This window comes from Rattus norvegicus, chromosome 4, assembly GCF_021556685.1.
Source record: "Rattus norvegicus strain SHRSP/BbbUtx chromosome 4, alternate assembly SHRSP_T2T, whole genome shotgun sequence".
Lineage (NCBI taxonomy): Eukaryota > Metazoa > Chordata > Mammalia > Rodentia > Muridae > Rattus > Rattus norvegicus.
This window is the reverse complement of record NC_141537.1, coordinates 120,890,841-120,905,141: the sequence shown is the minus strand read 5'-3', so window position 1 is coordinate 120,905,141 and position 14,301 is coordinate 120,890,841. Positions and strand designations below refer to the sequence as shown.

The 14,301-nt window shown below is 50.2% G+C and overlaps 1 protein-coding gene across 1 annotated transcript in view; it reads left to right on the top strand.

The window, feature by feature from the left end:
- Antxr1 (ANTXR cell adhesion molecule 1) overlaps positions 1-14,301 on the top strand; it is a 185,892-nt gene that overhangs the window by 121,475 nt on the left and 50,116 nt on the right. The window contains 3 exon segments of the mRNA NM_001044249.2: positions 4,007-4,048; positions 12,093-12,188; positions 12,654-12,821. Coding sequence (NP_001037714.1) covers positions 4,007-4,048; positions 12,093-12,188; positions 12,654-12,821 — 306 coding nt within the window.

Below are 14,301 nucleotides of genomic sequence, written 5' to 3'. Positions count from 1 at the left end.
GTACTGTGGTCTATTCCATGAGACAAGTATCTGTCTCCCGGGAGCTTGTGCAGTTTGGCCACACCCAGCTCCTATCATGGAGAGAAGAGACAGGCCAGGAGAGGGATATAAAGTCACGAGCCTGGGAAGATAGCTCAGTGGTTACAGGGGACAGGGATTCAGTTCCCAGAACCCACATAAAAGCTCACATTTTCTAAGCCCAGCTCCAAAGGACCAGACATCCTCTTCTGACCCCCAAGAACACCAGGCACTTCTGTGGTTACCTACATGTAGGCAAAACATTCATACACACGAGAAATAAAAATAAAAACACACATGAAGTCGTAGTGGAGAGTCTCTCAGTGGATGACAGCCAGGCTGTGACCTCCTGCCCTCCATGTGCTTCATGTGCACCAGAGGCCTGACTTCCACCTCGAATGTGCTGCCCAGTGAGAAGGAACATCAGGTAGCTCCAGCGGCCACGTGGCCAGAGCACAGTCGGTTCCAAAGCCCAGCTGCTGAGGCAGCAAGGCCAAGCTGAGCTTCGAGAAAGAAAACTTCTTAGGAGCACTTCCGAGAGAGAGAGAACAGCATGTGAGATAACGCCACCGGTGCATGAGCTCACTTTACAGTTGTGAAGCAGGCTTTCCAGGCCTAGCAGTTGAACTTGACTATAAGCCGACAATGGCCACACTGCGGTTGTCAGAGCGTCCCAAGGTTACCCCGCCACATGTCTGATCTGCCTTCACTGTACCTCCACCAACTGCCTTGGGTGTGGCCTGAGTGTGAGCCAGCCATAGAGCGTTTACCTACATGTGCTGTGCCCGGAGGTTAGTCCCCAGCACTACAAAGTTTGTTTCCTCTGATTCTTCTCCCTGCTTCTCTCTCATCTCTAACTTCCCCTGTGCCCTCCACCCTCGGGGGCCTCCTTTCTGCTTTTACATCACGTGAGCCCCCTCTTGCTCCACTTCCACCCCTCTGCCTCCTCTTACAGACCCCTCTTTAGTTTCATAGCCAATACCCACAGTCACCCTCACTGATATGTTAGTACACAAACCCATGAAGAGCTACAAGCCACCTGTGAGACAGGGAGAATGCTGCTGACCTTTCTGAGTCTGGTTCCCATCTTATATTACAATACTTCCGAGATCCATTTATTCTCCAAATTTCATTACTTCCTTTTTCTCTCAAGTGGAATACAATTCTGTTGTGTAGCAGGGGCTGTGGGGAATACAGGAGGATGCGCATTTCCCTTTGCTCAGAGCCTTGTACAGGGCGGCCCATGTGCTGCTCTTGGCGTAGGAACGATTCCGTCTGGCTATCCTGTGCCAGACCAGGCTGGGCTCACCAGCTCAAAGCAACCAAGACAGCTCTTCATTGTCTCTGCCTGCCACTCATCAGGAAGGCCGGGTTAGAGCCCAGTTTCTGTTTAGATGAACACTGTAGTTTGCTTTTCAGAAACTGAGGCATCCAGTTTACATTGCATTCCCATGGAGTCTGGATTACAGAGTATACTCCTTGTCTGGATTACAGAGTGTACTCCTTGTCTGGATTACAGAGTATACTCCTTGTCTGGATTAGAGTATAATCTTTGTCTGGATTACAGAGTGTACACCTTGTAACCAGCATTAGTACATCATGTATGATGCCATTGTCTTCAGGGCTCTGTTCAGATCTGGTTCATTAGGATATGGAATAGACATATTCAATAAGTGGGAAGTAGGCTAAATGTGAGTTGTGCTGTGAGTGTGTGAGTGTGTATGTATGTGTGTGCCCGTGCATCATGCATGTATGCCTGTGTGCATATGGAAACCAGAGTTAGAGTTAAATGTTGTCCTCAGTGGATTTCCACTTTATTTTTGAGACAACCTTGGAGCTCATGGATCAGCCTAGGTTGGCAGGACGGCAAGCCCCAAGGATCAGCCCAGGTTGGCAGGACGGCAAGCCTCAAGGATCAGCCCATTTCTGCCTCCCTAGTACTTGGATTACAGGCACAAAACTCCACATCTGGCTTTTGCATGGGTGGTTGGGTCTGAACTCATTCCTCAGGTTCTTGTGCTTGCACAGCAAGCACTTTACCAGCAGAGCCTTCTCCCCAGCCGTTCATGTACTTGCTGACATCCCTGAGTGCCATAGTCACTGTCCAGACAGACACCAGGCCCCTGTCTCGGCCGTGTCATGGAGCCATACAGTTACCTGGCAGAGGACTATTAAAGATGCAATAAAGAGAGAAGCGGACGAGGGGAGGGCGCCTTCATCTGTGCGCTGTCTTCATAGCCCCAGCACTGCACACCATCGCTCTGGGTGACTCAACTCCTGCAAGCTTTATGGATTTGTTCTGCTTCTTTGATGAGGCTGCAGGAGACCCAGAGGCATCTCAAATCCTCACCGTTGGGAAAAGGCCGGCCTGGGTTTACATTTGACAGCTGTGCTAGGCTTCCATGAAGTGAAGGAGCAGCCTTGAGCCTCTTCAGAGCTGGGGGCATTGTCTTCTCCACAGCGTCTGCCTTTTTGCAAACATCCTGCCAACGCCCCCCCCCAGTCTCCTCCCATTCAAGTTGCTACCCCCACCCCCTCATCCCTTCCTCCAGCTTCCAGCCATTTCCTGTTTTAAAATAATTTGCTGTCTCTGGAATGATGGCCAGTCAGCATCGGGCAGTAGCAGGCTTCCCTAGAGGTTCCCCTGAGGGAGTCTCAGAAGGGAGCTGAGTGGGTGAGCAAAGTCACAGCTTCCCACAGCAACAGGAAGTGGAAACGGATGAAACAGTAGTCCTAACCCCAGGAGGCCCTCATCTCTGCCTCCTCGATTAATATCCTTGGATGCCTGAGGCTCCCTTAGGCCCCTGGCTGCTGTTGGAAGCCTGTCTCGTCAGTGGAGATAACATTCTAGACTGTGCAGGGTGGAGACAGAGGTGGGGGACCAGAGCCCAAGTGAGTGCCCCGTATTATTAAATGGGAGGAGTAATGCACTTAGTGGGAAGGTGACGAGATGCTTGGTGCCTAAGGGAGTCCCTGGCCAAGAGGCTGAAAGGTGCCTGAACACCCATCTGCAAAAATGGCCAATCCTGCTGCTGCTGAGAACGCAAAGGTTGCAGGACAAACTTTGTAAGCGCCAGATGTCACCTAAAGAAAGTGTGGGGTCCCAAAATTCTAACAGTAGGTGTGGGTGAGGGTAGCTAGTTCCTGAATGTACGGGGACACAGTAGTTCATCGCCAAAGTGCCTTGGGAAGGACCTACCTAAAGTCCAGCTAACTGCCTGACTTTCCTTTTATGAGTAGAGTTAACAGGCCAACCATGTTAGGAAAGGGACTCCCAGTTACTTACTAGAGCCATGTCTGCGTGACTTTCTCCACGCATCGGATGGATGGGACAATTGAAGGACAGTATTGTAAATAGTTACTAAAATACGATTGCCTCTGAATTGTCAGTACCCGGAGGAGATCCCCTGGACAGCCCTCCTCTGCTGCCTTCCCTTAGGGGTTCCTCAGCCTGACTCCCATCTTCTCTCTCTATTGACCCAATGAGGTCAGTGATGGGGAACTCCAAACATGTAGGCCTGATCTGTACCTAGCTGGTATCTGCAGCACCCTTTAACTCGTGTGTGTGTGTGTGCGTGCGTGCGTGCGTGTGTGTGTGTGTGTGTGTGCGCGCGCGCGTGCGTGCGTGTGTGTGTGTGTGTGTGTGTGCGCGCGTGCGTGCGTGTGTGTGTGTGTGTGCGCGTCACTGGTCTTTGTTAATGTGCAGATCATTGGGTGGAGGAGGGGAGTGGCTTCCTACGAGAGTGACCAGGTGAACAAATTAATGAGAATCGCCACCCTGGTGAGACAAACCAGCTGTGGAACAGGTTTCTCTACACGAGACTACAGCACCCAATAACACCCAGGCCCTGCTCTCACTGGGCTACTATGTCCAGCCATAGACTAAGTCCCCATGCTTTGGGCTGTTCCTATGGGATTATAGACATGGCAGACATTTTAGGAAGCAGGAGGCTAGCGACTCCCACTGACCTGTTCTTTTCATTTACAGATCATTAAGGAGGTCCCTCCACCCCCGGTTGAGGAGAGTGAGGTAAGTGCCCAAAGCTGGGTGCATCACGTGGGAAGGTGGCAGAGTGGGGTGGTGGCGGTGGCTGGTTATTTAGGTGGCTGGGTATTTAGCCCCTTGCTAAGCAGGGCTGGGCCCCTGCTGAGTGAGAAGGGGGAGCCTTTGGACCTTTCCTTAGCTAGGGTGAGCAAGAACTGAGCAACTCTGGCAGCCAGAGCTCAGCCGATTTCTTTCCACAAAGACCAGTTTCAAAATGCGTACGTTTGTCTGCTGTTTCTGTTTGTTTCCCTTTCGAGGATTTTGAAAGATTTTCTGGGAGCTTTGGAGGCGATAAGTTTTGGTTATTGACTTTTTGATGTGCTGGCACCCAGGATGTCACACGTGTTACCCAAGCTCTCCACCTGAGCCGCATCCCAGACTGGCCCCCTTGGCACTGGGCCTCCTGAGGCACAGGCTGGCTCTTAACACGGGTCTCTCCTGCCTGAACCTGCCTAGTGACAGAATCACAAATATGTATCATCACACTCAGAGTAAATGCCCTTATCACTACAATCATTTGCGGTTGTAAGGGTCTAATTTCTCCCCAGAAACCTTTTAGGATTCTTGTCTCGATGCAGATGAGCTTCCCATGTATAGGACGTGGCGAATTTGCCACACTCTGCGGACAATCACTGCTTCTAAGACTGTGCCAGGGATCCACTTTCCTCTAATTTAAAACAGTATGGTGTAAAACCTGCCAGTGGATTCATACCCACTCTGGATATGCTGATATTCCTGGCCTCGCTCTCAAATCCTCACCGTCTACAGGCAAACTCTCAGACTCTTCCGCTGAGTGGGCCAGGAAGCCGCTGTGGTGCAGGGCGGCTCTACCTAACTAGCTGAGGGGTTAGCAGCTGATTACCGGGTAGGAGTTCCCAGCAAATGGCTTTTGATTTAGGGCAGCTGGGACCCTTAGAAGTAACACCTGCCACTGTAGATGTCCTCAGTCTGAAAACTTAGTAGGACCACAAGATCTGTTGATGATTCCAGTTCTCTAAAGTCTCTTTGTATGCACCTCAGACAACAGTGCTCAGCCTTGTCCCAGCTCAGCCACCATACAGAGAAGGATGATTAAGTTTAAAATTCCACGAGTTTCTCATGTGCTGAACACTGCGTGAACCCCAAGGGACTTAATAGCGGTAATCAATTAAAGCACATCTTTGCAGGAATGTTAACTCTCTGCCCAGAAATCAAAGTAGAAAATCACATTGCTGTGCAGAGAGAAGGGAGGGAAAAAAACTCTCTCACTCTCTCCATGTTGAGTCTATCCTCAACCCTCCAGGAACAGGAGCCATGGCTGGTCCCACGGTTCTGAGTGTCCCTGTGTTGTGTGTAGCTCTCTCTTAGAATCCCAAAGCAGAGAGTGTAGCTCCACGACAGAGCCCCTCTGTCAGCTCTGGGGTGAACATGGCCGCCACCCCCAGCATTGTTCACAGTGACTCTTCCGGGTGCTAGCTCTGCACCAACCTTTAGAAGGTAATACTCTGGAGATGCGGGTACTGGGGTACTGTAGCGTCCGATGTCCTCTCCATGTAGCATCTTGCACAAGAGTCCACAGACACCATAGGTACACAGATATGGCTTGGATGCGAGGCTAGAGCCCAAACAGGAAAGAACAGATAAAACAAGAAAGAACGGATAAAAGCAAGGGAAAGGAAGAAACTGAGGCTTTCAGCTTCCTTTGATATGTGTATGGAGGCTGAACTATGACTGAAATGGAATGAAGACTGTGGACATTTGGGACCTGAAGGCTTGTGGGAGGCAACTTCCTACTGCCAGGAAGATTACTTCAACATGTGTGTTAGCTCCCGGGCTCCTTGGGGCCCTAGTCCCCTCCTAATGTGCTCTGGCAGGAAGAAAAGAGAGAAATCCCACAGAGAGAAATAACGTAACTTAGAACATATGAAGTATTTTATACGATGCTTTGCAAATCACAGCTGGAATCTGTTCCACCTTCTCCGATCCGGCCCCGTGTACAGACCCCACAGAGGCCTGGAGCACAGCTCATGTGCACTGTCTGCAAAGAGTGCCCTAAAAGTCCCCCTGTCAAGTCGAAGCCTCCTTTCTCCTTCTTGGTGACCTCTGGGCATTGCATCAAATCCTCCCTCTGCATCAAAGCTTAAGACCATTGGATACTCAGAGGTTAGGAACTGTCTAGTTAATCTTACCACGAGCTACAAGTAATGGTGCATGCTAGTGATCCCAGCCCCGGGGAGGCCGAAGCAGGAGAAGCTCAAGCTTGAAGTCAGCCTGGGCTACGTAGAAAGACCGTGACAACATGGTGAGGGGTAGGGGGCGGAGAGCACCCTTTGAGGGCAGCCCCTCTGCCTGGTGTATATATAGACAAGCTAAATATTAACTGACCTTCATAAGATCTGCAACCATCGCATCCTGAGGGAGGCTGTCCCTGCTGGGATCGCTACTGCTGTGATAAAACACTATGTCCAAAGCAGCCTGTGGAGGAAAGGGTTTATTTTCCTCACAGTTTCCTCTAACAGTCCGTCATCAAAAACAGTGAGGGCAGGAAGCTGCAGGCAGGAGCTGATGCAGAGTACTGCTTACTGACTTGCTCATCCTGCCTTCTAGTGGCATTCCAGGACCACCAGCCCAGAGGTGGCACCACCCACAATGGACTGCGTCCTCCCACATCAACCACGAGTTAAGAAAATGCCCCGCAGGCTTGCCTACAGCCCAATCTTTTTTTTTTTTTTTTTTTTTTTTTGGTTCTTTTTTTTGAAGCTGGGGACCGAACTCAGGGCCTTGCGCTTCCTAGGTAAGCGCTCTACCACTGAGCTAAATCCCCAGCCCCACCTACAGCCCAATCTTATAAGAGGCGCTTTCTCCATGGAGCCTCCCTCCTCTCTGATGACTCTAGCGTGTGTCAAGCTGACCTAAAAGTAGCCGCTGGCACAGAGGTGCGTCACTGTGTGAATAGCTAAAGTTAGAATGAAGGCAGCTTACTGACTCTGAGTAGCACTTCTCCTTCATGTAGAATCCTCTTTAGTAGGAAATACAGAATGCAGAGTTCAAGGAGGCATGACTTTCTGGAATCTTCTGTCACTGGAAGTGAAATTGCAAAGTGAGTACAAAGAAAAGTCACCTGAGCTCTGGAAATCTCAGCAGAAGGAAGCTCGGGGTGACACCTAAGAGGGACACTGGGGGTAGGTCTGCCCACTGCCACCAGAGTAAGGCTAAATCTTCACTATCTTTGTCCCAAAGAGTTGGCAGTTTCTGGAGAGTGCGTTAGCAGTGCCCTCTGTTTGGAGGCTCCTCTGAGTATAATCACCTCCACGACTGCAGTTGAGTTAGTCAAGCCTTTCAATCCATGACAACCAGTCTCCCTTAAGATGCACTGTTATTCAACAATGAAGGTCTCAGGAACTCATGTTCACCTTGATCATGTGTACAGCAGAGAGGGTTTGACTTCATATCACTATTGAGTGTTTAGACAGAGATGGGTGGACCCAGGGAGAGTTGTGGTTGATAAACCGCCAGAAGGCAAGCAGCCCCAGGCATGCACCCCTACTCTAGCCTCTCTCTCCAGGACTCTACACCCCTCTACTCTCTCCTCACCAGCCCCCTTAATGATCCCATAACTGTAGTCTGCAGATTCCTTCTGCTCTGACCTCAGCAGACCGCATGTCCTGGGCCTTCATTTCAGTTTCTGCCCCCAGTAACTACAACCTCAGGCAGAGGAAGGTCCTTAGCCTAATGCATCCCTTCACTCCAGATCATAGATCAGAAATCACAGGTCACAGTCAGCCAATGGCACGGATGAACCTGGGTCAGGGGTCCCTTCCTAGCCCAGTGAGCACTGTCTCTCTAACAGATCAGCGTCTTTGAGTGTGGGGACCATACTTTCCCTTGACAAAGTAGGTCTGATGGCACCACCACAGAGCATCTATGGAACAATGTGCTTGGTTAAATTATACTCCAGTCTAACCGAGTAAACATGAGCCAAGGCCAGGAATGCATGCTCTCTTCCTTTCCCACCCGCCTTTCATGCAGGTTCTCAAAGACCCCGCCACACTGGAAGGGCAACCCAGATCAGGAAGGAAAAGTGACTCCACAAAATTATCCTCTGACCTGTATAGGTCAGACCCCTACACACACACACACACACACACACACACACACACACACACACACAGAGAGAGAGAGAGAGAGAGAGAGAGAGAGAGAGAGAGAGAGAAGAGAATAATTGTCTTTTTACCTTTTATTTATTTATTTTTTTACTCATTGAACAACTCCAGAAAACGCACTGGTGTGTGCTGTGATAGGCATCCTGAGGTTGGCCCTAGTCCAAGAAAAAGGAAGAGGCTCCAAGGATATATTGTATCTGAGTCCATTCAAATCTACAAGTGGGTTTGCTAGAGAGAATATTTGCTAGACCATTAGGGCTATCCAGACAACTGTAAGCAGAAAGTAACAAAATAACCATTCTGTACTGTTTCGTTTAGTCATTCAACAGCCTCAGAATAAAGCCCCACTGCTGTAACTCCATTTTATAAGTGAAAAAATGAGGCATGATAAAGTCTAAGACAGGTGTGAGAGTCTCCATCCCTGTGATGCACGACCCCTGAGACAGACGACCTAGACAAGAAGAGAAGTTTGGTTAGTGTCAGTTACAGGCTGTAGTTACACAGCTCTCTGCGGCAGTGTTGACACCACATCACACTGGGAGCTCCTGGCAAAGGATGTGGCCAGGAAGCAGAGTGACAGGGAGGGATCAGGGGCACAATAGTCCTCCACGGGGACATCCCAAATGACCTAACTCCACCCCCCCCGTAGGCCTCCCATCCTAAAGATTCAATGGTGGGCAAACTCCTCTGAACAGCATGGGACTGTCAATGGTGAACACATTTCCCGGTTTATTGCTATGTGAGAGTGTTAGGAAAACCATGCTATGAAAAGTGGTATAGCTTACCAGGAGCCTTCTCCATAATGGCATCATACAGACTGTGTTCTCTCAAACATGCACACCCAAAACAAGTTCCGGCACAGACTAGAATTCAGTACTGGACTTTTCAGTACCTTTTTGAAGGAAGAACTCCTGAGGAAATGAATGCACCATTGGTCACTGAAGAACGCAGGAGAGTCACGTGTTGGCCTTCATCACTGTGGAGACAGAGGAGACCATGCTGTGGCATGCAACTCAGAAAAGGGGAAAATTTAAACCTTAAGCAGTTGATTTGCAAACAGAAGTCTTGCCCAGCTGTTCAGGCCTACCTATGAATTTACCTCCATTTACAGAGAGCCCCTGTAGCTTATCCCAAAGGCCAGAAGAGGCATTGCGGTGGGGTCCACCTACTCAGCCCTCCAGCCTGGGCGCTTCTGCTTCCTTTATGTCATCAGACCCACAGAGCTGACTCCTCTGTAAATATGAACAGCTGCCTCTCTGGCTGCCTCTAACACTGTGCTGCCATGGGGGCTACACCACAGTGGCTGGGGAGATGGGGATGCGGGTTGGGGGGTATTGAAGGAAAGGACACTCGAGTGGCCCTTACTTGGGGTCACACCGGGTTTATCATCTGTGTTCAAGATGTCTGGGGTTCCATAATACTTAAAGTTAGTTGGGAAGCATGGGCTGGGCTCTGCTTCTAGCATCTTCTCCCTCTGGTCTTCACAGCAAGCAAGGGGTGAGGTTCCCCTCCATCCAAGCTGTTCACCCGGTTCTCCCAACCTCAGGAAGGGAGAGCAGCACAAAGCTTTGAGGGTCAGCTCATATCCAGACCAGGGCCATCCTTCACCCTGAACCAGTAGATTCTACCCATGCACTGCGTATGTGCTGGAGTTAGGGAGGCCCAGGATCTGAAACCTCATTCCTTCTGCCCACAGTTTTGCTTAATAACTAATTAAATATTTATTGAGTCGATAGAGGTGGACGTAAGAAGCTCTGAGAAAGAAGGCTAAATTCTCTGGGGGAACCGGGGCTCCACATAGGATAGGGAACTAATGAAATGTCTGGAAAAATGGGTAGCAAACACGGGGTGGGGTTCCCCCGGCACATGGACTACATGGAGCTGTAATACGGGCAGCACTGGGACAGTAACAACAGCAGGCGATCTCAGGCTTCCTGGGAGGGCTCAGCTTGGTCATCCTGAAGACAAATGCGTCACAGTGGGCCTCTGCCACCTGGGGCATTGCCCACAAGGTTGTCCAAATGTCAGCCTTTGAGATTTAAACACGACTTCCCCTGGTGGGAAACCAGACTCCAGCCCCAGCTGAGCACCTTCGCACACTGCTGACAGCTCTCTGTCCTTCTGTGTCATTTCGTCCTCTGGATTTGCCGGATGCCTTCTGTGCCTCCACTCCCCCACCTCCCCCACAAGGCTTTCCTCTTGAGGGTTTGACCTAATTAAGAGACTGGGGCGCAGCTCTGCGAGGCTGTGGATATAGCAGGCTCTCCCACAAGGCCATCCCACCCTGGCCATCTCCTGCGGGCACCCTCACAGATTGTAGTGGCCCAGCCCAATCAGCTCGGCCCTGCTGATTTCCCACAAGGCCTTGCTACTTGACGCTGAGAAACAGTTTAGCTCAGCTAATCCTTATCTCCAGGAACTGTGGAGGTCACCAAAGTTTCTTTACCAAAAAAGATAAAAATCCGTGCTGGAGATTCCCCTTCCTGGATACATCTCTGAAGGTGACTCAGGGTAGGGCGGGGAGATACCTTCCAGAAGCCTCTTTTCTTTAACTAAATGTAGAACTGCACTCTCCCAAACTCTTGGCTGTCAGAGTGTGCTGAGCCCTATGAGTTTACTCCTTCAACTTTTGGCCAAGTGGAAAAAAAAAAAAAAAAAAACACATCAAAGATCCTCGGGCGCTCCCTGGGATTGCGCAACTCTACAGGCTTTGGTGCATAAACAGAGTCCTGCTTACTGCAGGGGAATGCTGGCTCTCCCTTCGCTCAGACCTTGGGCTTAGTGTTGACTTTTGTGGCTGGTGTTTGAGTTCGGAGGGGAAGCTCAGGTCAGGGACTAACATGAAGCTTGGTAGAGCTGAGCAAATGTCTAAGCTTTTCCTGTTGTGAATCTACACTGGAGGCAAGGGCAGTACCTGTCTCTTTATGGCCTACCTTCCTTTCCCAGGGCCCCACACACATGAGAGTGGAGAAGTAGAGAGAAGGGTGCCTGAACTTGTGCTGGGAGGCCAAGGATAAAGATTAGATGTTTGTGCTAATATACATAAGCAGTCAGAGTGTTTTCAAATTTGGGGAAAGGGGGTGGGGAGATGTGAATTAGGTTCTTATGCTAAGGGGTGGGGTCACCCACCAGATGGGGCATCAAGGCATCATATCAGAGTGTTACCTCCACTGCTCTGAGTGTGACAGCCACGAATGCATCACAAAACAGCTGAAGTAGTTGGTGTCCAATGTTTGTACTCCTGTAATTACCAAAGGAAGAAACTCATAAACTCTTCCTGATGCTGACCTTCTGTAGCACAATACCCAAGGCTGGAAGGTTTATAAGGGAAAAAAAAACTAATTTCTTAAACTTCTGGAGATGTCATTCTGGGAAGTCCAAGGGCCAGGGGTCTGCATCTAGTGGGGCCTTCTCACGCATCGTCCAGGGCAGAAGCAGAAGGACAAAGTTTAGCCAAGGAGAGCAACCAATCCACAGTTCCACTGCCGCTGCTCACTTAGGACAAGACCAGTCCTCAATAATGCACTTTGTGAGGCCGTGGCCCTCAGACCCCATCACCTCTTGTCAAGTACCATCTCATAACCTGGTTACATTAGGGACTGTACTCCTCAGGTCCCAAGTTCAGTGGCACATTCAGATAGCACCCTGCCTTGCAGGATAGGACCTGCTCCGCAGGGCTGTCCACTGACTGTTTAATCCCCACTTCATGGATCAGGACAGCATACTTAGAGAGGCTGTGTGAGCACCAGCATCAAGTGAGCATGAGGACTTGACCACGTGATCTGAAACTGTGTCATTTGACTGTACCAGCTTGCTCCTGTCCACCTCGCCAGAATGGACACACACAACCTAAGGGCCTGTCTTTATGTGTCACTCTCTCTTGGCAGGAAGAAGACGATGATGGTTTGCCAAAGAAGAAATGGCCCACGGTAGACGCCTCTTACTACGGTGGACGAGGTGTTGGAGGCATTAAAAGAATGGAGGTAGGAGGTCCACTATCACACAACTCCCTGTGTGCCAGTTACCTGAGGATGGAAACCCTGAACAAATGCTAGTGGTCCATGCTTGAGGTTAGGGGAGGTGTGGCTTATGATATGCAAAGATGGGGAGGTGGAAGGGTGCGTCTTTTTAATTGCATGCCTGCATCCTGGGCCTCGTGAGTAGGAGGAGACCATCTGCCAAACCCCCAGGGTTTCTTTTCCATTGGACTAAAGCCCCACTTCTGTGTCCCACCTAGCCAGTTCTCCCTCTCGTTCTCCCAGCCCGTGGCTTCCCAACCCCTCTCACCTCTCCTGCTCCCTGCTTTCCCTTTTTCCACACACTCAACTTCTCTGGCTCATGGTCCTTTAGGAACAGAGGCCCCAGTGGCGTATGCCTCAGACCCTGTCCTCAGTGGGCACACCGTGCAGCCTTGTAACTTTGTTCTGTGGAATTTCACTTAACCTTAGGTTCGCTGGGGAGAAAAGGGCTCCACAGAAGAAGGGGCGAAGCTAGAAAAGGCAAAGAACGCAAGAGTCAAGATGCCTGAGCAGGAGTATGAGTTCCCGGAACCTCGGAACCTCAACAACAACATGCGCCGGCCTTCGTCCCCCCGGAAGTGGTACTCCCCCATCAAGGTGTGTCTCTACCCAGAAACCCTCCTGCCCTCCCTCTGCCCAGCTGTGAACCAATCTTCTTTCTTCTCTGCCATCTCTCTTCCCCTGCCTCAGCTCCAAGCCCTGATCTACTCTGGCCCCTTGGGAAGTTAAAGCCACAGGAGGTGATCAATGCTCCGAAGGGTCTCTTATCATGTCATCATGGGCGCGCATGGCTTTGAATTCGTGTGGGGGGTCAGCACTCTGCTCTAGACAGTGTCCCTCTGCACCTGCACCATGACAGCCATCAGAACCCTGGAAACACGTTGCAGAAGACTCTAGACGTAACCCACCCCAGCTCCTGCAGAGCTTTGCAACCAAAGGTCCCAACTGGACCCACTCCTGAGCCTCTAGTAAAAGTGTGAGAATTAATCGGTTCCCTTTCCTGCCCACACACATTCCTACAGCCATGCCCTTCTTCTGGGAGCTACATGGCAGTTTTTATCCATCTCAGAATATTTCTTAGCTTTAGAACAGCACTTATAAAGATCAAAATAAACGCCAGGGCTGGGAAGATGGTTGAGTCTGTAAAGTGATTGCTGCGTAAACAAAGATTCCCTGGAGCTCACCCAAGCTCACTGGACAGGGAGTCTAGCCAAACAGGTATGCTCTGGGTTCAGAGAGAAACTGACTGACTGTATCTCAAAAATAAAGCAAGAGCAACTGAGGACAACACCCCCAGTCAACCCCTGGCCTGCACACGCACATGCATGCACTTGTAGGTAGAATTAAACTAGATTGGTAGCTGCTGTTTCTCAGCTGAATGAGCTCAGGCTCACGGGAACGTCAGTGCAGTTTCCACTGGGGTTTGCTGTGTTTAAAGCCGAGAGATTCTTTTTTTAGACTAAGCTTCCCTGGGGCGAAGGATTGAACTCTGAGCTGTGGGCGCAGCACAGCTGGTGGGGGACGGGCTGCTGTTGCTAATTCTTCTCCAGTGAGGAACGTGCGGTAGCGTGCAGACAAGTGCAGACAGGAAGGAGCCAGGAGGATCCTCAGAGATGAGAAGACGGGGGATTTTCCTGTCGGGCCGTTTTCAGGAATCCACTTTGTGACTAACACCGCATCCTCGGTTGTAGCTGAATTTTCATTTCTGGAACCTTCAAGGTTGGAAGGACGTGCTTGTTCCTTTCTTAACTGGTGGCTTCAGACTGGATTTTGCTAGATGAATCAGGTTATGGACAAATACATTTAGAAATCTAAAACTATTGCCAGCCCCTTCCTGGAATCCGCATCCTCTCTGTGAGTCTTGACAAATCCCTACTGTGCCGAGCACAGGTACTGAATGGTGGGGCTTCTCTGCCCTATATAAGCCAAGTAATGGTGAGGAGAGAACATCAGAATGAAGATTCCAGGCTTAGAGGCTAAGTCTCACCTCCAAGATGTCCTCAAGTCTTGTCCATTTCCTCTGCCCGCTCAAAACCCCACTCCACCTGCCATGCCTTAAGACCCCACACCTAAGCTT